At 53.3% G+C, this 21464-nt stretch overlaps 10 protein-coding genes across 10 annotated transcripts; 7 read left to right on the forward strand and 3 right to left on the reverse strand.

Annotated features, from left to right (window-relative positions):
* Nucleotides 1–380: 380 nt before the first annotated feature.
* Nucleotides 381–1276, forward strand: J4E92_002053 (uncharacterized protein; the record flags this gene model as incomplete). The annotated part of the gene is made up of 2 exons (XM_051493459.1): nucleotides 381–727; nucleotides 820–1276. 2 exons carry the CDS (start codon nucleotides 381–383, stop codon nucleotides 1274–1276), a joined length of 804 nt encoding a protein of 267 aa, XP_051356690.1.
* A 540-nt stretch (nucleotides 1277–1816) lies between these two features.
* Nucleotides 1817–2290, forward strand: J4E92_002054 (uncharacterized protein; the record flags this gene model as incomplete). Its single annotated transcript, XM_051493460.1, has 1 exon — nucleotides 1817–2290. The coding sequence occupies one exon, from the start codon at nucleotides 1817–1819 to the stop codon at nucleotides 2288–2290; it is 474 nt and encodes a 157-aa protein (XP_051356691.1).
* A 344-nt stretch (nucleotides 2291–2634) lies between these two features.
* Nucleotides 2635–3779, forward strand: J4E92_002055 (uncharacterized protein; the record flags this gene model as incomplete). The annotated part of the gene is made up of 2 exons (XM_051493461.1): nucleotides 2635–3151; nucleotides 3205–3779. The coding sequence occupies 2 exons, from the start codon at nucleotides 2635–2637 to the stop codon at nucleotides 3777–3779; spliced, it is 1092 nt and encodes a 363-aa protein (XP_051356692.1).
* A 272-nt stretch (nucleotides 3780–4051) lies between these two features.
* On the reverse strand, nucleotides 4052–4402 carry J4E92_002056 (uncharacterized protein; the record flags this gene model as incomplete). The annotated part of the gene is made up of 3 exons (XM_051493462.1): nucleotides 4052–4137; nucleotides 4189–4303; nucleotides 4355–4402. The coding sequence occupies 3 exons, from the start codon at nucleotides 4400–4402 to the stop codon at nucleotides 4052–4054; spliced, it is 249 nt and encodes an 82-aa protein (XP_051356693.1).
* A 330-nt stretch (nucleotides 4403–4732) lies between these two features.
* Nucleotides 4733–6074, forward strand: J4E92_002057 (uncharacterized protein; the record flags this gene model as incomplete). Its single annotated transcript, XM_051493463.1, has 2 exons — nucleotides 4733–5720; nucleotides 5776–6074. The coding sequence occupies 2 exons, from the start codon at nucleotides 4733–4735 to the stop codon at nucleotides 6072–6074; spliced, it is 1287 nt and encodes a 428-aa protein (XP_051356694.1).
* A 558-nt stretch (nucleotides 6075–6632) lies between these two features.
* Nucleotides 6633–7445, forward strand: J4E92_002058 (uncharacterized protein; the record flags this gene model as incomplete). Its single annotated transcript, XM_051493464.1, has 1 exon — nucleotides 6633–7445. The coding sequence occupies one exon, from the start codon at nucleotides 6633–6635 to the stop codon at nucleotides 7443–7445; it is 813 nt and encodes a 270-aa protein (XP_051356695.1).
* A 2633-nt stretch (nucleotides 7446–10078) lies between these two features.
* Nucleotides 10079–11057, forward strand: J4E92_002059 (uncharacterized protein; the record flags this gene model as incomplete). Its single annotated transcript, XM_051493465.1, has 2 exons — nucleotides 10079–10641; nucleotides 10694–11057. The coding sequence occupies 2 exons, from the start codon at nucleotides 10079–10081 to the stop codon at nucleotides 11055–11057; spliced, it is 927 nt and encodes a 308-aa protein (XP_051356696.1).
* Nucleotides 11058–11484: 427 nt separating this feature from the next.
* Nucleotides 11485–12419, reverse strand: J4E92_002060 (uncharacterized protein; the record flags this gene model as incomplete). The annotated part of the gene is made up of 2 exons (XM_051493466.1): nucleotides 11485–12312; nucleotides 12411–12419. The coding sequence occupies 2 exons, from the start codon at nucleotides 12417–12419 to the stop codon at nucleotides 11485–11487; spliced, it is 837 nt and encodes a 278-aa protein (XP_051356697.1).
* A 3983-nt stretch (nucleotides 12420–16402) lies between these two features.
* J4E92_002061 (uncharacterized protein) lies at nucleotides 16403–18257 on the forward strand (the record flags this gene model as incomplete). Its single annotated transcript, XM_051493467.1, has 3 exons — nucleotides 16403–16547; nucleotides 16604–16852; nucleotides 16909–18257. 3 exons carry the CDS (start codon nucleotides 16403–16405, stop codon nucleotides 18255–18257), a joined length of 1743 nt encoding a protein of 580 aa, XP_051356698.1.
* Nucleotides 18258–19541: 1284 nt separating this feature from the next.
* On the reverse strand, nucleotides 19542–21203 carry J4E92_002062 (uncharacterized protein; the record flags this gene model as incomplete). Its single annotated transcript, XM_051493468.1, has 2 exons — nucleotides 19542–20614; nucleotides 20678–21203. The coding sequence occupies 2 exons, from the start codon at nucleotides 21201–21203 to the stop codon at nucleotides 19542–19544; spliced, it is 1599 nt and encodes a 532-aa protein (XP_051356699.1).
* Nucleotides 21204–21464: the final 261 nt, after the last annotated feature.

Below are 21464 nucleotides of genomic sequence, written 5' to 3' on the forward strand. Positions count from 1 at the left end.
CGCTAAACTCTTGTTCCTGTACTAATGTAGACTGCGGTACCCCTGTTGTATTTCTGCACCACGTTATCACTCTTCCTCTTCCTCCCCCGAACCACTGAATGATGCGGCACGGTGCCGAGGATTGGCTGCATCAATGGCAATCTCATAGGCTCAGGCGCTGGGGTTTTCGTTCCAACGTAGTCAGCAAAGGACGCTTCCAAAAACGCCGGGTAGAAGTGGTTGAGAATTTCGAGAGTTGTTGTATTGTGAAAGTTGTATGTTAGCTAAGCACCGAAGATGATCCCTAGCATCCTCGACCCGCGGCAGGTCTGACGCACGACGCACGACCCTCCGACCCACATCACTCCGCCAAACAACATCGCCAGGGTTCAATAGCGACCATGTCCAATATCCTGCCCCTACACCACTCGTACTACCCCTCGCGCCAGTCGTCCCTCTCTCGATCCGTAGACACTGCGCAAAAGCCATCAACATCCTCCTCTGCAGCCACGATCCGTCCGCAACACGGCACACAATCGCAACCACAAGGGCAGCACATCGCGATGAGCGGCACCCCAAGCCAAGGGCCTGGGCTGCGGTACCCGTCGAACAAAAAGAGCATATACGACAGGAATCTGAACCGGAGTAAGAATGCGGAGCTTAGTAGGGCGGCGTTTGCGTACCTCTTCATTGAGATGATTGCATATGCGCAGAAGGGCGCGAAGGATGTGGGGGACTTGGAGCAGAGGTATGCTAGACACACGCGGTTGCGGAGCTTTGCATATGCACTGCGACATACCGCATTGGGTTTCCAGCTGAACGTGTTCTGACAACATCTAGACTGAATACACAAGGCTACCCCATTGGCCTCCGCTTACTCGACCTCCTCCTCTCACGTACCGCCAACCCCCTCGCGAGCATCCGACCCACGCGTATCCTACCTCTCCTCCAGTTCATCGCCCAACAACTATACCGCTACCTATTCGGTCGACCTGCCGATGCATTAGAAAAGTCTGGCACCGACCCAGGTCAGTACATGCTCTTCGACAACGACCCCATGGTCAACCAATACATAAGTCTGCCCAAAGAACTGTCGAGTTTGAACTGCGCGGCCTTTGTTGCGGGCATAATTGAGGGTGTGTGCGACGGTGCGGGGTTCCCAACTGAGGGTGTGACAGCGCATAGTGTGGGCGATGAAGAGGGCAAGGGTCTGTGGCCGGGCAAGACGGTCTTTCTGATCAAGTTCAAGCCCGAGGTGTTGGAGAGGGAGGAGATACTGGGCAGGGGAGGGGGCTGAGCTTTGAAGGGTCATTCAATTCTTGAAAAGCAGCTGGGTTCAAGTGCTCATGATGGCATAGCGAGGCGTTGTGGACTTTCTGGAATTCAAGACTGCTATCAGCATGTACATCATTGCACTGTCGAATCAACCTCCGCGAGACTATCCATCTGTTCAGGACAGGCCCTCCCATCTGCATGACTGATGACTCCGCTCAAAAATCCCGTATACGCATTGCGCCAGCATATACATAGCCTCTCCCGCGCAGAACTGCTATCACCGACTACCGGATGCGGCAAGCGCACCGACACGTGATCGTGAAGCTGATGACAAATGCTGATTGGCCAGACCATTCGTGGTATGGCGCATTGATTGGAAAGAACATTCCACAAGGTCGCGCCATCGTAATCGAACAAATACAAAAGTGCAGCCTGGATTTTACGACAGCTTCAATACACTACAACCGCCTTTCAACAGTCCTTCAGTACTTAAGACACCACACTCAAATCACTTGACACATCTTCTCAGCACGCCGCTTCAACAAATACCCCAAGATCAACCATGCCAACAGAGATCTCAGCACCTCTACACTTCCGCACTCTTTTGAACGGCCACACCTATCTCATCGCCGACTTCTACGCAACATGGTGTCCACCTTGCAAGCAAATCGCGCCCATCTACAACCAACTCTCCACAGCACACACCTCACCAGGGAGATTCGCATTCGTAAAGGTCAATGTGGATGAGCAAAGGGAGATCGCGGGGCAATATGGTGTCACGGCTATGCCTACGTTCATGGTCTTCAAGGATGGAAAGAAGATTGAGGAGATCAGGGGCGCGGATGTGAGGGCGCTGAAGGCTGCTGTGGAGAAGGTTGCTGGTGAGCTCGGGAAGGTTAAGGAGGAGAAGGTAGAGGCAAAGAAGGCAGAGGCCAAGCCAGAGGTCACAGAAGAAAAGAAGAGCGAAGAGGAGAAGACGGTTAGTGGTAGCTATGGGATGACTGGGGGGAACAATTGGAAGATGTCGTTGCATTAGATCTGGAGGGTCTGGGAGGTGATGGCCACCTGCAGGTCTGGAGGGCGATGTCTTTGTGATACCCAGGAATTGAATGCATGTTGTAGTATAAAATATTTATCAACAGCTGTATATACGACTAAGACCGTGATTAGTATGAGTGATCACTATCCAGTGTACGTCATCCCGTCGCGTTGGTGTTGGATTTGTAAAGTTGAGACCGCTAAGGACACCTTTCAGACTAGCGATCGCCACCGCGGACCCTGATAGCCGCTGTGCTGCTCTAGCTCCCCACCAGATTTCCCACCGCTCTTCAACACATATTTGGAGCTTCAACTCATCCTTGAGCTTCATACACTTTCAAGATGCTTTTCCGCAATTTAATACCCGCGGCCATTGCGCTGCTGCCCGCAATTGCCTCGGCATCGGCCGTCATCGACCTCACACCCTCCAACTTCGACGATGTCGTTCTTAAGTCCGGCAAGCCCGCCCTCGTAGAGTTCTTCGCTCCCTGGTGCGGCCACTGCAAGAACCTCGCCCCCGTCTACGATGAGCTCGCTGGCGTCTTCCAGCACGCCGGAGACAAGGTCAGCGTCGCAAAGGTCGATGCTGATGCTCACAAGGCGCTCGGCAAGCGTTTCGGTGTCTCAGGCTTCCCTACCCTCAAGTGGTTCGACGGAAAGAGCGACAAGCCTACGGATTACAGCGGCGGACGTGACCTCGAGAGCTTGAGCAAGTTCATCACAGAGAAGAGCTCGGTCAAGCCCAAGGTCAAGGGCAAGCTGCCTAGCCAGGTCGTCTACTTGGACGACAAGACCTTCAAGGAGAAGGTTGGAAAGGACCAGGATGTGCTCGTTGCCTTTACTGCCCCATGGTGCGGACGTATGTCATGCTGACCTCTTCTCTGTCGATTGTTCATAGCTAACACCTGGCAGACTGCAAGACTCTCGCCCCCGTCTGGGAGACCCTCGCCAACGACTTCGTTACCGAACCCGGTGTCTTGATTGCCAAGGTCGACGCTGAAGCTGAAAACTCCAAGGCCCTCGCACAGGAGCAAGGCGTGTCATCCTACCCGACCATCAAATACTTCCCCAAGGGCTCCACCGAGCCTCTCCCCTACAACGGCGCCCGCGCCGAGAAGGACTTCATCGACTTTATCAACGCCAACGCCGGTACCCACCGTGCGGTTGGTGGTGGTCTTGACGCCACTGGTGGCACCATTGAGGCCTTCAACACCCTCATTGAGAAGTTCCAGGGCTCATGGGCCGGTGGTGCTGAGGAGGCCAAGACCCTCGCCGGTACTCTGCAAGACAAGTATGCCGAATACTACGTCAAGGTCTTCAACAAGATTGGTGCCAACCAGGAGTATGCTGCGAAGGAGCTCAAGCGTCTGCAGGGACTCATTGCCAAGGGCAACCTGGCGCCCGAGAAGATGGATGACTTGATGAGCAGGAGCAACATTCTGAGGAAGTTCATGGGTGATGCTGAGGAGGAGAAGTCTGAGTTGTAGACGACCCATGCGTGAAGTAAGATTTCGCAATGAGGCATACCATCAACACTATTAAGATGATAAGATGAGCTGGGGGCGCAAAGAGGCCTTGGCGCAGGAGCGACAGGCATACGTGATCATGACAATGAGAAAGAGGAACAAGTAGTAGAGAGCCAAAAGTCAATACCCAGATTGCATACGATCTATGTAATTTAACACCGAACGCCAATGACCGAGACATGCGCGAAGTACACCGCCCGCTTTTGACCAAACATGATGCCTTCCTTGTAAATCTACTTGCCAGACCCTGAGCCCTTGGTACCGTCTCCAGCCTGGATAGTTGCTTCGAGGTTATCCAGCCGCCGTGACATGTCATCCACTACGCCTCGTCAGCATCTAGTGTATTTGCTGTAGACATGCTTGTACTCACTTTTAGCAAGCAGCTCACTGCTGACTGTGGTGAACTTGGTGTTGAGTTGATTCAGGAGATCGTCGACAACTGCTGTAAGCTCTCCAGAACTCTCTGCATCTTTGGAGACGGCCGACTATGCGCGTGTTAGGTGGAGCGGGGCATCGTGAGTGTAACAAGCACGTACCGCAGTATCGCTTTGCGCGCGGTCTGCTAGCGGCTGCGGTGTCGCCATGACTGAACGTGTTTGTGAGGAAAGTAGAGAACGATACGAGTAGTCTGCGAATGTGGGACGATCTCAGCACCTCACAAGGCGATCGTCAAGCGGTCTGCTATTATACAACAGAAGAGATGCGCATACGGTGGATATGTAAGGTCGCGGAGCACGTGGTCTTCGCCGCGGCTTCCTGCCCGTTTCGTAGGCGGTGAAGCTAGCGTGCGCGCTAACATGTTTCTGCGCCCAGACTTGGAAGTTCACGAATTATTTTCTGGGAAGCTTTGACGTCTTGTCTTTTGCGACGTCCAATACTCCACACCCTCCAGAACCTCATAAAACTCAGACGACATGGCGAAGAAAGGCGTGCTCAAGTCGGCGCTCGACAACTACCAGGGCCGCGACATCAAGCGCGAGAAGCAGAAGAAGTACGTCAAGCAGGCGCTGAAGCGCAAGGAAAAGCGCGAGGCCAGGAAGGCCGCGGAGGAGGGCGAAAAGGATACCGAGGAGGGCGGCGTACCCGTGCCGCTGGATGAGGTAGAGGTGAAGGTCAATGGCAAGACAAAGAAGTCGAAGAAGGACAAGAAGGCCGACGCAAAGGCTGCGCCAGCAGTCAAGGAGCCCGAGTGGGAGACTGAGGGCGAAGATGACGACGACGACGCAAGCGAAGATGAAGACGCGCTCAATGGACTTCAAGTAGACCTTGACCACCTCAACGACACCGATAGCGACATCAGCTCAGACGAGGAGGAGATACAGGCTGATGAGGCCGCAGAGGAGGATGAAGACGCTGAAGATGACGAGGATGAGGACGAGGACGAGGATGACATTGCGCTATCCGATCTGGACTCCGTCGCTTCAGAGGACAAGGGTGACATTATCCCGCACCAGCGCCTTACCATCAACAACACCGCCGCCCTCACCGCAGCCTTGAACCGCATCCAACTCCCCTACTCGAAACTCGCCTTCTCGGAATACCAGTCGGTAACTACCGACGAGCCTGTCGAGATCGCCGACGTCGAGGACGACCTCAACCGTGAGCTCGCCTTCTACAAGCAATGCCTGTCCTCGGTCAAGGATGCGCGGAAGAAGCTGAAGAAAGAGGGTGTGTCGTTCTCTCGGCCAGCCGACTACTTCGCCGAGATGGTCAAGAGCGACGAGCACATGGGCAAGATCAAGCAGAAGCTGATTGATGCCGCGGCAGGCAAGAAGGCTGCTGCTGAGGCACGCAAGCAGAGAGACTTGAAGAAGTTCGGAAAGCAGGTTCAGGTCGCGAAGCTGCAGGAGCGCGCAAAGGAGAAGAAGGACACCATTGAGAAGATCCAGACTCTCAAGAGGAGTATGTTGTACCCATATCTGAGAACTTGAACGACAGTATACTGACAAACATGCAGAGCGACAAGGAGCCGACATCACAGCTACCCACGAGGAAGACCTCTTCGACGTCGCCGCTACCGCTGATGACGACAAGTCCGAGCGCCGCAGTCGCGGTGGTGCTGGCGGCAAGGACTTCAACAAGCGCCAGAAGAAGGACTCGAAGTACGGCTTCGGTGGCAAGAAGCGTCACGCGAAGAGTAACACCGCCGAATCCAGCGCAGACGGGAGCGGTTTCTCGGCTCGAAGGATGAAGGGCAAGCCCAGCGGCGGTGTAAGCAAACGGCCTGGCAAGGATAAGAGGGCGAAGAGACACTAGGCGGTGTAGTCATATGGAAGGCTGAGTGACAATCACATGTCACGTTCTGCATGCGTATGGCGCTCTGGCGTTCAGGGACTGAGTCTAAAAGCACACTATGTATTCTAAGAGGCGGAATGTCTTACTTTGCTAGGAGATACCAATGCACAATCCTACGATCGTCTGGAGTCACTTCGAACTGCCGCTGATATATCGTTCCTCGATTCCAGATGAGAGAGTTGGCGCCTACATACCGCCTTGTCTAGGCGATATCGCACGCCATCAACCCCCGTGGCGGTATACAAGATTGTTTGTATCGGTCTGTCGGCGCCCCATACTGGAGCCCGATAGCTCCAGGCTCCAGTCCTGCCTTCACCGCGACACCGCAAACCACAAGCGACGACGTCATCTAACAAACGCTCGCAGGCTATAACGTCCGTGCTTGCTCTTACAGTATACATTGCCCATCCCTCTCACCTTCATAAACCTCTCAAGTACCGCCCCCGAGTACATTGCCTTAGCACCGACATTACGATACTCGACGATATCACAGGTCCTCGACTTTCCCTACATCTCACCATGGACAAAGGCATCTACTTTGAAGGTGACGATGAAGTCATGCCCTTCAACAAATCCACTCCAATCCCCGCTCCCAAAGTCGACAAGCCAGTCGATGAGCTCGCCTTCATCGACGTCGAACCCAACACAATCTGGTACTTGAGCATCATCCGACCACACATCGATTCTTACGAACTCACCGGCCCTGCGAAAGCATTCCGCCACCTCCTTCCTCAAATTGAAGACGTTGTCAGCAACTCACCTCCCGCAATCGACAAGCTTGCCGTCATAAAAGAGAAGCCAAACGACGACTTCCTGTTTGAAGATGACGAAGATGAAGAGAAGGAGGTTGATGAAGAGTTCTTGGAAAAAGGCTTCGACACATTCATTGTTGAGGGCCAACGCGGCGTCTACACTATACTGAAGATAACTCGCGAAATTAACAAAGACGTCTTCGATATCCTGCCTGCGCCTGTCTACACCATCGTCTCCGCCGGCCCTCTTGCCCATGCCGAACACCATTCCTCTACCTCCTTGTCTTCGAAATTCGAGGCTTCCAAGCCAAAAGGATACGCGGCTACAACCAAGCTTCACGCCTCTTACGTCGACCGCGCTGATGCAAAGGGAGACGCTGAACATATCTTCACCGTCTTACTCCTCGATACAGAGGACGTGAAGCAAACCAAGAGATGGGAGAAAGGGACTAAAGGAGGGGGTATCTTGATCGGTATGAACGCGAGCAGTATGTGGGAGGTGAAAGTGGTTTATGCCGACGATCCGATTGGCAGGGCGCAGGAAGAAGCTGACAGGGAGCATGATGGCTTCGTTCTGTGAGGGAATGAGGGAGCGGGGAGGTATCCAGTGCGTCCACGGTGTTCACACGGTTGGGTGCTGGGGATCTGAAGTACTCCCCAGTCTTGTATGAAGCTAAAGTCGGGAAGCTTTTGGTGTCTTGGAGAGAGACGGGACTACCCATGGCGTCCAGGATTTTGGCTTCTCATTCACACTTTCTACAGGCTTTGCTGTCGTCTCTTGTATGCTGAGACTTTCTATTGCTTTTGTGATGACGTGTTCGCGGTGGAGGAAGCGGCCGTCTGGGCCTCGCGGTGCGCGCATGCATCCTGCGATCCGTGGAGGGTCGTTTGTTTTGCTGTTCTTCCGTACGAGAGCGAGGTGCGTAGTGAGTTGCTGACGTGCAAGTCGTCTTTTCTGGATTCGGTTCTGCTGCTTTGCGTTGAGTTTGTTGACTGGTGTCTCGACTGGTTGCTCGTTGGTTGCTGACATGTTGATCGATGCTTGGGGTACTGTCTCGGGCGTCGTTGCGATGACGGCCCGCCAATTATTCTACGGGTGGGAAAGGATAGAAGTTGGATACTGGAATGTCAAGAACAACGATCTCATGTCTTTCCCACGTCTAAAGTTTGCAAAAAGCGTTTGTCGTGCATTGCGGATCAAAGACATGCAGGGAAACAATGCCACATGATTTGCTAGTGATGACGTATGACGGTCAGGCGATGCGGGGACGTCTTGCAACGTCGTGAACACACAACCACTACCACAACACCATCTCCTCGCAACGCGTCGATTGCTGAACAACAACGAGAGGCTCACAGCAACACATCCAGCACGAGAAATGTATTGTCGAATTAGGCTCACACGCTAGACCCAACGGTGTCGGTAGAAAATCGGGTTTGACTCAACGGCCGACAAGGAACCTCACGCCACGAGTCGAGAACTTTTTTGAGTCCCTCCAGAACTCCCGAGCCCAGGGGGCAGACGCCAAGAAGACTAAGAAGTTATCACGCCGCACCGCTACTGCACTTCAGTGGACCTCCCTCGTCTTTGGCTTACAGTAGTTGCGGAAGCATGCCTCTGCTGCATCGGATTGTGGAGCGAAATCCCATCGGACCTAATCCGGTATACTATGCAGAGCCCAACGCTCTCGGTAGTTCGAGCCGCCGACCGACGACGAGATAACTGCTGTTATGCGCCAATACAAGCCTATGCACGATGTTATTGCCAACCTCTTGAGGCGCCTTCCTTCGTCGTTTGCAGGCTTCCCCACCATGGCGTCAAGAAACAACAGGATTGAACTTATGCGGTCACACTCGGTAGCATTCCGCAACAACACCAACGTTTGAAACAAGCCACAGGCGGAAACAGAAACACGCTACAGCTTGTCTCTCCACCAGAGATTGCGGTGTGGATACATCGGAAAAGGGTCGTTCGTGATAGGCCTTCGGCTAAAGTGCAGGTTGAAGTGAACCACTACTGACTCAGGAGTGCTCCATCACGCGAGCCCACCAGCCTGGATGCACGCCTTCATCGTGTAAATTGAGTCTTAACAGCTCAAATAAGCGCAACAACAGGCTCAATTGACTGTGGCCGTTATATATAATGGTGTAGACCGTTACCATCTGTGAGTCTTGCCTTGGAATTGCTCTGCTCGACTACCACACAGACTTCGGTAGCCGCTCTACCTCCGAGACCCGTATGCAGTCTCTATGTTTGGCACAGTGGGTACGAGCACAGCGAGCGCTAGATGGTAGGTAGTAGCTCACCCGAACTCAGACGCGAGTGGGCTTGCAGTCTGGTTGTGTCTGGATCCCGATCATCACGTCCTTCAGCATGTGCGATCCCGCCGTGCCCCCCCTTTCCGTCATTACTCGTTTCACGTTGAAGAGGCGGAGAAATAATCTTGCTGCGTTTTCATGCGCTGAGACATTGGAAGTGGAAAGAGACATTACAACACTGATGACAACAGCATTCTACGAATCTTTCACGAGGTTAAATCCACTATTGACTATATTTTGGAGTCTACTCACATATTCCCGTACTTCTATGCATAATCTGCACCGGCAGCGAAGCTCCGTCGAGCATGGTACCTGCACCTCTCCAACTGACGAGACCTCCGACCGCCAAGTCTCCTACTGCCAAGATAATGGTTTGAAACAGGCACCAGTATGGTGACAGGCCCACCACCGCGGTTCCCAGGATTGAAAAAGCGGGCGCTACGGGGGTCAATACCACAATGACAGCTCTCATCCCTTCGTATGGTCATCTCGCTTCGCCACAGCTGTGCGGGATAGCGGAAATACGGCCACAGCCAAGACATCTCGGCCTCATGCGTCGATGGAGGGAAACGCCTGAGGCATTGTTTCATGGTGCAAACCAACGTCGGCGAAGAGTGGTTTGCAAGGGATGGGTGGAAAGACCAGCTCTGGTCACTGGAAACGGTTAGCGACATTGACCACAGCGCTCAGATAGGAACGCATGCTCAGATACATAAGAAGCAAAACACCACCACGATAGAGAGCTCATCAGCACACTTTTGCACACTGTCTTTCGCTTCTCTTCAGCTTTTCGCTACTACATTCGTTTCTACAGGCTAGTCCTACTATACAATCGTTCTTCATCTTCCAACCCACTACCAAACACCAAACCAACCACCACTACCCACCTCAAACATGAAGCTTTCCATCATCGCCGCAGCTGCCGTTGCGCAGATCGCCTCTGCCCACTACACCTTCGATGTCCTCGTCACCGACGGCCAGGAGTCCAAGGGCTACGAGTTCATCCGCGAGAACACTCGTGCGGAGAAGTTCAACCCCACCAAGTGGAAGAACCCCCTCGACAACATGACCCCCGACATGGACGACTTCCGCTGCAACAAGGGCTCTTTCGCCAGCGCTGGCAAGACCGGCGTCAAGGAGGTCGCAGCCGGCACCAAGATGGCCATGAAGCTTGCCTACGGCGCTACCATGAAGCACCCCGGCCCCGCTTTCGTCTACATGTCCAAGGCGCCCAGCTCCGTTAAGGAGTACGAGGGTGACGGCGAGTGGTTCAAGATCTTCGAGTCTGGTCTTTGCCACCCCGACAAGGACATTCTTGGTGATGCTTGGTGCACCTGGGATAGCAACAAGATCGAGTTCACTGTCCCGGCTGAAGTGCCAGAGGGAGAGTACTTGATCCGCTCTGAGCACGTTGGTCTTCACGGTGCCCATGACGGCCAGGCTGAGTTCTACTACGCGTGAGTTCTTCTCTTCATTACTTCCATCACAACATCAGCTAACACATGATAGTTGCGCTCAAGTCAAGGTCACCGGCGGCGGCAGCGGCACCCCCGGCCCCACCGTCAAGTTCCCCGGCGCCTACAAGAAGGACGACCCAGAGTTCAACTTCAGCATCTGGGGCGGATACAAGGACTACACTTTCCCCGCCCCCGCTGTCTGGGATGCCAGCACCAGCGGCGGCGCTCAGTCTCCTGCTCAGACCCCTACTGAGGAGCCTGCTGAGGAGACCTCGCCCGCTGCATCCCCTGTTCCTTCTTCCGAGGAGCCTGCTGCTAGCAGCGAGGCTGTTGCGCACAACTCTGAGAACTGCAAGGGTGGCAAGGCCAAGCGTGGTCGCCGTGCTTTCCGCGAGGCCCTTCTCCGCAAGGAGTAGGATGTGTATGTCTTGCATGATCTGGAGGATTGAAACGACGATAGGCTAGACTTTATGCTCTGGTTGACTTTTTGTATATATCCTTTTTTGACAGACGCAGCCGTGCTGCGCTTTTACTGTACATGTTGCTGAATGAGAGATTCGATCAGTATTTCTAAAGCAGACTATTTTCTGTCGAGTGCACCGTGACAGTCCTTCATTTTATCATGCGATGGAGGGTATGTAGATTGCCACTGAGGGTGACATGTCTCCTTGGTGTTCCCTCATCTCCTTATCATATCCTCACTTGGACCAACAGGTTCTATCGGACACATGTTTGCAGGAACGTGTATGAGACTGCGGTAATTCTGATTTCGTAATCTTAGTTCGTCTACTTGTGATGATGTCTCTACTGCGACACCCGAGTGACGGAGTTGAATCTTCTTCTCTAAATAAGGTATATCTTTTGCACTTTGTGCATCTTGTCCGCAATGGCCTTCAGGACAAGACGTTGTTGCAGTACACCTCGCAACCGTACAATCATCTCAATCGTTAATACGCTAATCCAGAGTATGTTGATGTTCTGCTCGAGCGTGAACTTGTCATCGATCTTGAGATCTTCTAGCAGCGTGACAGCATTACGAATCATGTCACCCACCGTGACACGTACCGTTTTCTGTCTGCGGGTCTCCCATGTCCATAGAAGCGTGCCCATGGTACGGACACTTACAGGGAGTAGGAATGGGTTTATCTGCAATATCGCAAGGTTCGGAGGCTGGAAGTTCTTGCAGGCGTTTGTATGGCGATGCACAACCCCATCTAGATATTCATACATTTCTCTCATCGATAATATCTGCCTCCAGTACCATGTTTTTCGAACTCGCTCTATGCGAAAAGAGATTCTTGCGTCTAACAGATTGACACCATGCGAGTCGGGGAGCTTGTAGATCTTCTTGACCAATTCGGTGAGCTCTACATGAGCTGATCCACTGATGTCGAAGCCGAGTGCTGCGTTCTCAAAGGCAAAAGCCATGACATGCTCATGATGTTCCCTGATGGCCGCCATTTCGACCGGCTCCTGGCTTTTGGCTACATGTGCTTCGGACAACCAATCTGATTGTTGGGTAGCAGCGGTCGCCAAAGGAAAATGTTGCTTCCAGTGATCTTGAATGATGACGGTGCGTGATGACTCTGCGAATGCGCTTCCAGCACGTGTACTGAAGAAGAACAGATCGATCAGCCAACACTCCACAATCTCTGCTTCAAGGCCAGCCAGCTGCCCAGATATTGCAAATATGTTTCCACGTTCACGAAAGCCCGGAATAAGTGAGTAGCCGCCGGGGACTGCTTCTCTCATCGGAAAATAAGAAAAACTTTCACCATGGGAGTAGTGGGTGGCGTCTTGCCTGATAGCCCGTGGATCACTAGTCGGAACGCCTCGTAAACCACACGATATTACACATGGCCTGGCGAGGCTATAGACCTTGTTGGCGTGCAACTTCAATAGACAGGCTCGATTCCAGTTGACTAGAATATGCAATTGAGCGTCTTCGCGTGGCATGCGATCCCCTGTTCGACCAAGATTCTCTGGGTCTGCTAAATCCAGATCATCTGGGTCTGCGAAACCCAGACCATGTAATGGATTACCGTTAATGTCGGTGAATTGAATCTCGTCTTCCGAAACAGACAGTAGATGGACAGCGTCGACCACCATTATACCAGCTTCTCGTAGTGGTTTTGCTGTACCCTGTGGTCTGCAAACGTCTTCTAGTGTCCATCTATATTGGGATACGTGTTTTCTAGGCCAACCCCAATTCAGACCTGACGAGGATCTCCCCAGATCTGTAGATCTGAATTCGATCGCTTGGGATGCTGAAGTGGTATGCTCGTGGCTCGTCTCTAAATTGGAAAGTGAATCCCAGTCAGGAACCCACGAAGGCAGCAATGGGGTCGTTTTTGGAAGAAAGGCAAGATCCAATATGTATGAATGGAGTGGCCAGGATCCCCACTCTGTAAGCCAGTACATTGCCAAGCCTGTATAGAGCTGTTGAACGCTGATGCCATAATCGACCGGAAGATTGGATCGCTCGTTCCTACCAGTGAGGCCTAATAAGCCATATAGTCTATCCCGTGCATCCCCGCATCGGCAATGCAGTGTGGCTCTGAGCAGCGATATGATACTCATGTCGCTTTGCTCGATATTGAGGTACTCCACCCAATGCTGCACCCAGCGCTTGTCCTCGAACTCACCCTCGCGCTTCCAATCGCGTCCATACCCGTACTTCCCCTCGCTTCCACCCTCAGGCTTCCATTCACCCATACCCTCGAGCGTCTTATTTCTGTACTTGCTTAGATATGTCAAATACTGGTCCCAATCGATTGTGTCGTCACCAATGGTGAGGGTGGCTTTGTTGCTAAGCTGGACCTCTTGGATTACCCAGATGCGTGAGAAGTAGGGTATCTGCAAGATGAATCGTGGATCCACTGAGGTCATGTGGTTATCATCAGTAAAGTCTGGAATGGGGACACGTTTGGCACTCTCATCATCCGCATATATGAGAACCCTCGACGCTGACTCGTATATTTCCCTCATGAGTGACACTTGTTGCCCGCGCTCTTCCAAATCGAACTGATTTATGCAGATGGCGTCTACCCAGATAAGACGGTCGACAGCAATCCGGTAACGTTGTAGCGCTGCCATGCAGTTTTTCGTCACGAGACAAGTGTCGTAGTTTGGACCGATGAAGATAGTCTTGCACAGGGCTGAATTGCCATCGGAGTCTGCCCAGGTATATGATAAAGCCTCGAAGATTGGTCGGCTCTGATCGCGAAGCCCACAAACTAGTAACGAGCAATGAATAGGGTCGCTCTTCATTTTGCTGCCATGCAGGCAAAGAAGACGAATCGAATCAGTCGCAGGAAGGCGGGAATAAATCTTGTGTAGCATCGGCTCTGGGCGTATCTGCTGCTGCAAGTCCTCATGATTCCGCGGAAACGAGGGTTCAGGTCCCTGGTTCGCATGGCTGGCAGTCCATTCATCAATGTTGGCACATATGAGTGCTCGTAGCTTTTGCTCTTCATCATAGTCATGACCAGACGCTGCAGCATAGCCCTGATCTTCGTCTCGAATGAGATTGGAAAAGACTCGTGGGGGCCATGTGCACACCAGTTGTGATCGTGAAGTATGTAGCGGAGGCGCGGGCGGTGAAATCGGGTGGATAGGCGTGAGCTCGGGCGCCCTGCGCTGGCAAGTGCGGCACCCAGGGCGTCCGTCTTCCCACTCCAGATGCAGGTCTGCGCAGCTCGCATCGTGCCATGCCATGAAGCTAAATTGGTTCACTTCTGCGAAGTGGATAGAGGATGTGTAGGATGTAATGGCGATAAGGCAGTTGCGCAAGGCTGGAGGAAGCAATGCAGGCTACCCCGCCGAGCTTGTGCCTATTGGTCAGCTTTGCTGCATCGATATCTCGTTCTGAAGACAAGACAGGGGCCTAAGTCGACGTTGAAGATTGGCAAATGAGCATCCAATACTCCTACAAGATCAGTCTTCGATACCCGCAATGTTGCAGATGTGCTGCAGTCGCTCGCGGAGCCCCAGATACTTATTAGGAAACACAGTACTACACCATGGCACCACAAGAGCCGCCAGAAGCGTTCAGAGCCAAATCCAACGGTGTTGGCCATCTTGAGATACCCAGCTCAAGTTTCCTGACAGATGCCACCCAAACACAGGAGGACGTTCAAGATCCAAGGACCATTTCTTGTCCCGAGGCCTGGAGGAGCCAGCTTGCACATGACAGCTGAGCAACATGATGAACTGAGGCATTGCACCCCGGCGTCTGACAGGCTTCTCGTGTAACAATGAAGTCCTGCATAAGAAGAGCTGCGGCTGAGGCCACCACTGTCGCACAAAGTTTGCACAGTCGGTACGAGTTGTGGGGTGGTGACATCTCAGCGGGGACGCGAGAAAAGATGGTAGCGAAGCAGCAGCAGTGCGTTGGGCGACAATGTGGAGAAGAACATGCGGACGATGAATGTCGGGGTACGCGATGTCGCTTTGTCATGTACCTCAGAGCTCAGATGCCGCGCCTGAAGATTTTCTCTTCGGCGATTCGTGCTATGTCGGGGCTGAATTCTTTTCCGCGTCAAGCTTCGTCGGGGTAGGCACTAGCGCAGGGCATGGCCAATCAGGGTTGTGGGCCGTCGGATCGAAACCATGGGGAGACCTCCGCGTGATTGACAGCGAGCGACCCACGTGAACGAACCACCTCGGTAGCGACAGCCTTCTCGCCATCATCGCTACCACCATCTGCTCCCGCAGCGAAGGGACTGGATTTGCATCTCTCGCGGTCGCTGGGTCAGGCATCCTGACCGTGCATCGTGACCACATGCACTAATCAAGGGCGGCCCCGGTTGGACGTTTCCAGCGTCGGGACAGGAGCGGAGGCTGGGGTTGGTGGTGTTGGGCTAATGAGAGCGACTCGTGCCACACTGCGCGCTTAATTAGGAGCTCCGAAGGCCAGCGAAGTCGCGTATTGGCCGTTAGGCGTCCATGGCGGACAAGCGTCAGCAGTTCACATTCATCATGACCGCCGTTGCATTAGCGTTCAGCCACATGGTGTTGTCTGGGGAAAGAGGCCTGCAGTGGTGAAAAGCATAGCACAGGCCATGCCATTGGTGCATCGTCAGCGCATCATCGTGATGTTAGAAAGCAGGCGTAGAAGGCGGAGGGAGCCGAGTGTAGGGCGCCGCGCACCTGGTATTGGGGGCTAGTGCCGTTACCAGTCTGCTCCAGACACACGTTAGCCGACTCCATGGGCCACGAGAGACTCCATGGGCCACGATGGTGGAGTCTAGTGAAGTGGGAACCCTTGGTCGGGGAGCACCTCACGTGCGGCTCTGAAAACCTAGAAGCGTTCTAGACAGGCAAAACCACCGTCTGTGCTCTGGCTGCCAAGGTCAAATCACAGCCGGTGCAAATGCCGGTCCGACACTTGTCAAATTACCAGGTTAGTCGGGCCAGTCGGGCCTGGAGAAGAAGCTGGAGCTGGCAAAACGCGGGCGACCATTCCCCAGAGAGCTGGTGGCGCGCACCCTTCACTGGGTTCCAGGCTAATGCACCCAATAGCAGGGAAGCACGGGCCCCTACTAGTTGCGCCGCAATGTTACCTAGCCATTTCTGCGGTACACTTGTTCCGCACTGCACTAGATCTCAAATCTCCAGCTCTGTTTATTAACCCTCAACTCACCCGCATCTCGGATTCTGATTCTTCGTCCAAGGCCGCGTGCGAGTTCTACCCTGCACAGCTTCAAGCAACGCGCTTCGTCAACTCCCTCAGCGTACAACCCCCACGCACTTGCCCATCATGAGCCACAACAACGACCTGGCCGACGAGGCCGCCAACCCCAAGGGCATCCAAGCTACTACCGATGTCAACATGACTGAGTGCCCTGTCACCTGGAAGGCCTACCTTCTCTGCGCCTTCGCATCCTTTGGTGGTATCTTCTTCGGTAAGACAACAACATTGTACAATCTCCACAGTAATAGTGGCTGACTGCATACCCAGGTTACGATTCCGGATACATCAACGGTGTGCTCAACTCGCCTCTCTTCATCGAGGAAGTTGAGGGCCCCATCTGCCCTCAGGGTCTTGACACTGCCGGTGGTCTCTGCAAGATCAGCTCTGGCAACACCTCGCTCATCGTCTCCATTCTCTCCGCTGGTACTTTCTTCGGTGCTCTCGCCGCTGGTGACCTTTCCGACATGATTGGTCGCAAGTGGACCATTGTCCTGGGATGTCTCATCTACATCATCGGTACGAACTCCCCCGCTTGCACTACTTTATGAAACAAGCCACTAACCCCCACTTAGGAGTTGTTTTGCAAATGGCTGCCACTGGCCGTGACCTCCTTGTCGCTGGTCGTGCCATCGCCGGTATTGGTGTCGGTTTCGAGTCTGCCATTGTCATTCTCTACATGTCCGAGATTTGCCCCAAGAAGGTCCGTGGTGCGCTCGTCTCCGGTTACCAGTTCTGCATTACCATTGGTCTCCTGCTTGCCGCCTGTGTCAACTACGGCGTCCAGGGTCGTGGTGACACTGGCGAGTACCGCATCCCCATTGGTATCCAGTTCGCCTGGGGTCTTATCCTCGGTGGTGGTATTGCTTGCCTTCCCGACTCTCCTCGTTACTTCGTCAAGCGCGGCAAGCCCGATGAGGCCAAGAAGGCTCTGATGAAGATCCGTGGTGTCCACCCTACCGACCCCCAGGCTGCTGAGCTCAGGTCCATGGTTGAATTCGAGCTTGCTGAGATCATTGCCAACGAGGAGTACGAGCGCGAGCTTATCCCCGCCGGTGGCTGGATCTCTGGCTGGGCCAACTGCTTCAAGGGTTCTCTCTTCCAGTCCAACTCCAACCTCCGCAAGACTATCCTCGGTACCTCGCTCCAGATGATGCAACAGTGGACTGGTGTCAACTTCATCTTCTACTACTCCACTCCCTTCTTGGAGTCGACTGGCGCCATCTCCAACACCTTCTTGATCTCGCTCGTCTTCACCCTGGTCAACGTCTGCTCTACCCCTCTTTCCTTCTACGGAATGGAGAAGTTCGGTCGCCGCACACTCCTCCTCTTCGGTGCTCTCGGTATGTTGATCTGCCAGTTCTTGGTTGCCATCATCGGTGTCACTCAGGGATTCAACAACTCCACCACCCTCGCCGACGGCACCACCCGCGCCAACAACATCTCGGCCGTCAACGCCCAGATTGCCTTCATCGCCATCTTCATCTTCTTCTTCGCCACTACCTGGGGTCCTGGTGCCTGGGTCCTCATCGGTGAGGTCTTCCCTCTGCCCATCCGCTCGCGTGGTGTTGCCCTCTCCACCGCCTCCAACTGGCTCTGGAACACCATCATCGCCGTCATCACCCCCTACATGGTCGGCACCGACCAGGGTAACCTCAAGTCCTCCGTCTTCTTCATCTGGGGAGGTCTCTGCACCATCGCTTTCATCTACACCTACTTCTTGGTTCCCGAGACCAAGGGTCTGTCTCTCGAGCAGGTCGACCAGATGATGGCCGAGACCACTCCCAGGACCTCTGCCAAGTGGCGCCCAACCCACACCTTCGTCGAGAGCTCCCTCCAGAAGGGCGGCTCTACCATGATCGAGCGCAACGGTTCCATTGTCGTTGACACTGAGAAGAACCACCGCACTGCTTCCGTCCACTAGATGGTTAATAGTGCAGTGTTTTATTCACGTCTTGATGACACGAATGAGTCACTTTGAATGATGTAATGTTTGGTTCTAGCTATGCAGTACAGTATAGCATATTACTAAAGACACGGAATGGATAGATGACTGGCTGGAGAATGATACCTCTGTAGTTTATACTATAGCATAAACTACTTCTTAATCTTGAACTATCAATGCTCTTCTCACATGTGATGTCTTCTTTGATTCTTAACTTTGGGATGCTCTTCTCTTATGTGATATATCCTTCGATGTTCAATCTTGACATGCTCTTCTCTCGTGTGATGTCTCCAACGTATCATTTCGGACATCCTCCTGGATCAACATCTTGCTTATCTCTAATCACACATACCCACCCCCTCTCTCTGCCTCCTCAACCCCTCCCTCAACTTCCCATCTCTCTCCTTCTCTCCCTTACCCATCCCCTTCCTCCCTCTCTTCTCCCTCCCCTTCTCCACCCCCCTCATCCTCCCCTCAACCCTCCTAACCTCAAGCTCATCCGCCCAAGGCCCCGCTTTCACCTCCGCAACACTCCTCCCCACCCACCACTGCGGATCGTGAATGCCCAGCCACCCCCCTTGCTTCACCCAATCTGGTCTTGGGACGCCCAATTCGTAGATCTCGAAGGAAGGCGATGAAGCTATGAGTGTGGCGTGGATGCGGAGGAGGTTTAGGGCGGCGAGCGTAGTGGGCTTGCTGGTGGTGGTTGGGATGGTGAAGCGTGTTGTTTGCGCTGGGGTGGTGGTGGAGAGGGTGTAGGTGATACCGGATTGTATGCGGTGGAGGAGGGGGTCTGTCTCTGAGGTGGTGGTTGTCTCGTCCAGCGAGGCGGGTACTGGGGTTTTTGGGGAGGCAGAGGGTTGGCGGATAGCTGGGCGGGGAGTCCTTCGCCTTGGCGACCGCTTTCGTGGTGCGGACGCCGGAGGTGATGTCAGCGTCTCGCTGCGCGATCGCTTGGCTGGTGGTGATGAGGCCGGCTCATTGTCTGCTCCACGCTTCGAGGATGTATATGTCATGATAGCAGTAGGGATAGTGGTAGTAGGGAAGTGGTTTGGAGAGGTAGGACGGTGTTTGTCAAATTTGAAGATGTCATTGATATATCTAGATAATAGGATTATGCTATAGTGGAAGTGAAGGAGAGCTTGTCTATAGACACAATAGCTCATGCGCCGAATATAACAGCCTCTTTCACCACAGTATCTCAGAACCCCTTCACCTCGACTGTACACGTACATAGAGCCCCACACATGACTGAATCGTCATTCACTGAGTTGGACAACCTCCAGGGCCACGAAGAGACATCTTCTCCAGCATCTTTGCAGTGTCTGGATCATCATGGATACTCTCCTCACCGAGATCGTTCGGTCCAAGAGCTATCCACATCATCAGTAGCTCAATGCCCGGTATAGTTGGCTGGTTCACTTCCTCGCGATGCCTCTCGACAACCTTCATCAGTACTTCAGGCTTCACGGCCCCGAGCCGGGTCGTACGTGGTCCTGGAAGCGAACGATTGGGGTGAGCTTTGGCGGTTAAGTATATCCCAAATGTACCGGTGATTTTGTCCGCGTAAGGTATCTCACCCTTGAAGCCGAGCTCGCGCATGACCCAATGTTCTGACTGGACTTGAGGACCCTTCCAGGCTTGGAATGCTGGCATCGTATGGGGCGTCTTGGGAAGGGCAGTGTGAAGAGCGTCTAGCCTAGACTCGCGCTGAGCCTTTGTGAGCTCTTTCCATGATCTCGCAGTGTTGTAGCCGTTCTGGGTTGGGGGGAGAGTCGCCATCTTGTAGGACTTAGCAAATGCCTTTGCTGCTTTGACGGGATGATCCAGACCCAATTCAGCGACACCCAAGAAGCGGTAGAAGCGAGCGATAGCAGACACGGGAACTGCCTCAAACCCCAAGAGCTCGTTGTACAATTTAGCGTCCTCAGCATAACCTACCTTTTTCGGTACATGCTCGTACTTCCGGCCGATTCCGTCAATGGCCATGTCTGAGAAGAAGAACATCGTTAGTTCAAGGGTGACCATGCATTCGAGTGCACGAAGTTGAGCTAGGAAATCGGGTTCCAGGCGTGTACTCATCATATTGTTGTGCTCCAGTGTAATGTCGATGAACTTGAGTGTGTCGTCCCACTTCGCGAATGCCATGTCGCCATTGCCTATGTTGAATGCCATGTCGCCCATGCATTTGATGGAGAGAGCGATATCGTAGACTTCAGCAACAGCAGCTCGTAGCCATGCAACTCCCTGAGTCATTGTCTGCTTGACGCGTTCAACAAGGACAGCATCAAACGAGGTAGTGAAGGCGACCTGCTGTCGGCAAGCTACACCGCTGACTGTGATAGCGAAGAGTTAGATTAGCAAACTTCTCATGTGCAACTCGCCATGGCAGAACTCACCTTTCTCCATAGGTAAGACCAACTTCTCTTGATCCTCCCTGCTCAGAGTGTTGACGATACCGGGCGGCTTGTGTAGTGCGAACTTGAAGTCATAAGCCATGAAGTTGGCGAAGTCCAGGATTCGTAGAACGCGAGCAAACTTGGCCATGTCTTGCAAGAGCAACAGCCCTACTGTCGTCTTTCCACCATACCTCAACTTCTGGTGGAAGCTAGGATTGACATTGACTTCAGCAACATGCTTGTCGAACTCATCCATCTTCAACTTGAAGTAAGGTGTTTCGTGATTGATCAGGGCGGTTTCAATCATCGTACCATAGCCATTGTGAAGTTTGATCCACTTGTTGTCCTCGTAGAAGATGTTGGTAGCTTCCTGATTGATAGCCTTGTTAGTGCGAAGGACAGCGACCTGGAAGTCATAGTCTTCGACGAGATAGCGGTTGGGCGGTCCACGAACGCGATCAGAGAGTAGCAGGTAGCGGAGGATGTCGCGAAGGATGTGTTGCGGCAGCACTTCCAGACGAGACATGATGGCGTACGCTGTCAGGTCACGGCGGAAGCTGGTCGCTAGGGGTGAGCGTGCAGTCGCGACTGTCGGCTGTCGGCTACCGCAGAGCTGTAAGTACACGGAGCCCTTTGAACAGAGCAATACCTGAGACAGGATCACACAAATTGGTGAGTAGCGTCGAGGTGAAAGATGAGAGTGAAAGACATCAAGTCGACGGCCTCAACAGGCGTGATGAACGAATTTTCCGTTGAGGACGTCATTTTTCTACAATATTCCAGGCAG

This window comes from Alternaria infectoria (assembly GCF_024043175.1).
Source record: "Alternaria infectoria strain BMP 0036 chromosome Unknown scaffold_2, whole genome shotgun sequence".
Taxonomy (NCBI): Eukaryota; Fungi; Ascomycota; class Dothideomycetes; order Pleosporales; family Pleosporaceae; genus Alternaria; species Alternaria infectoria.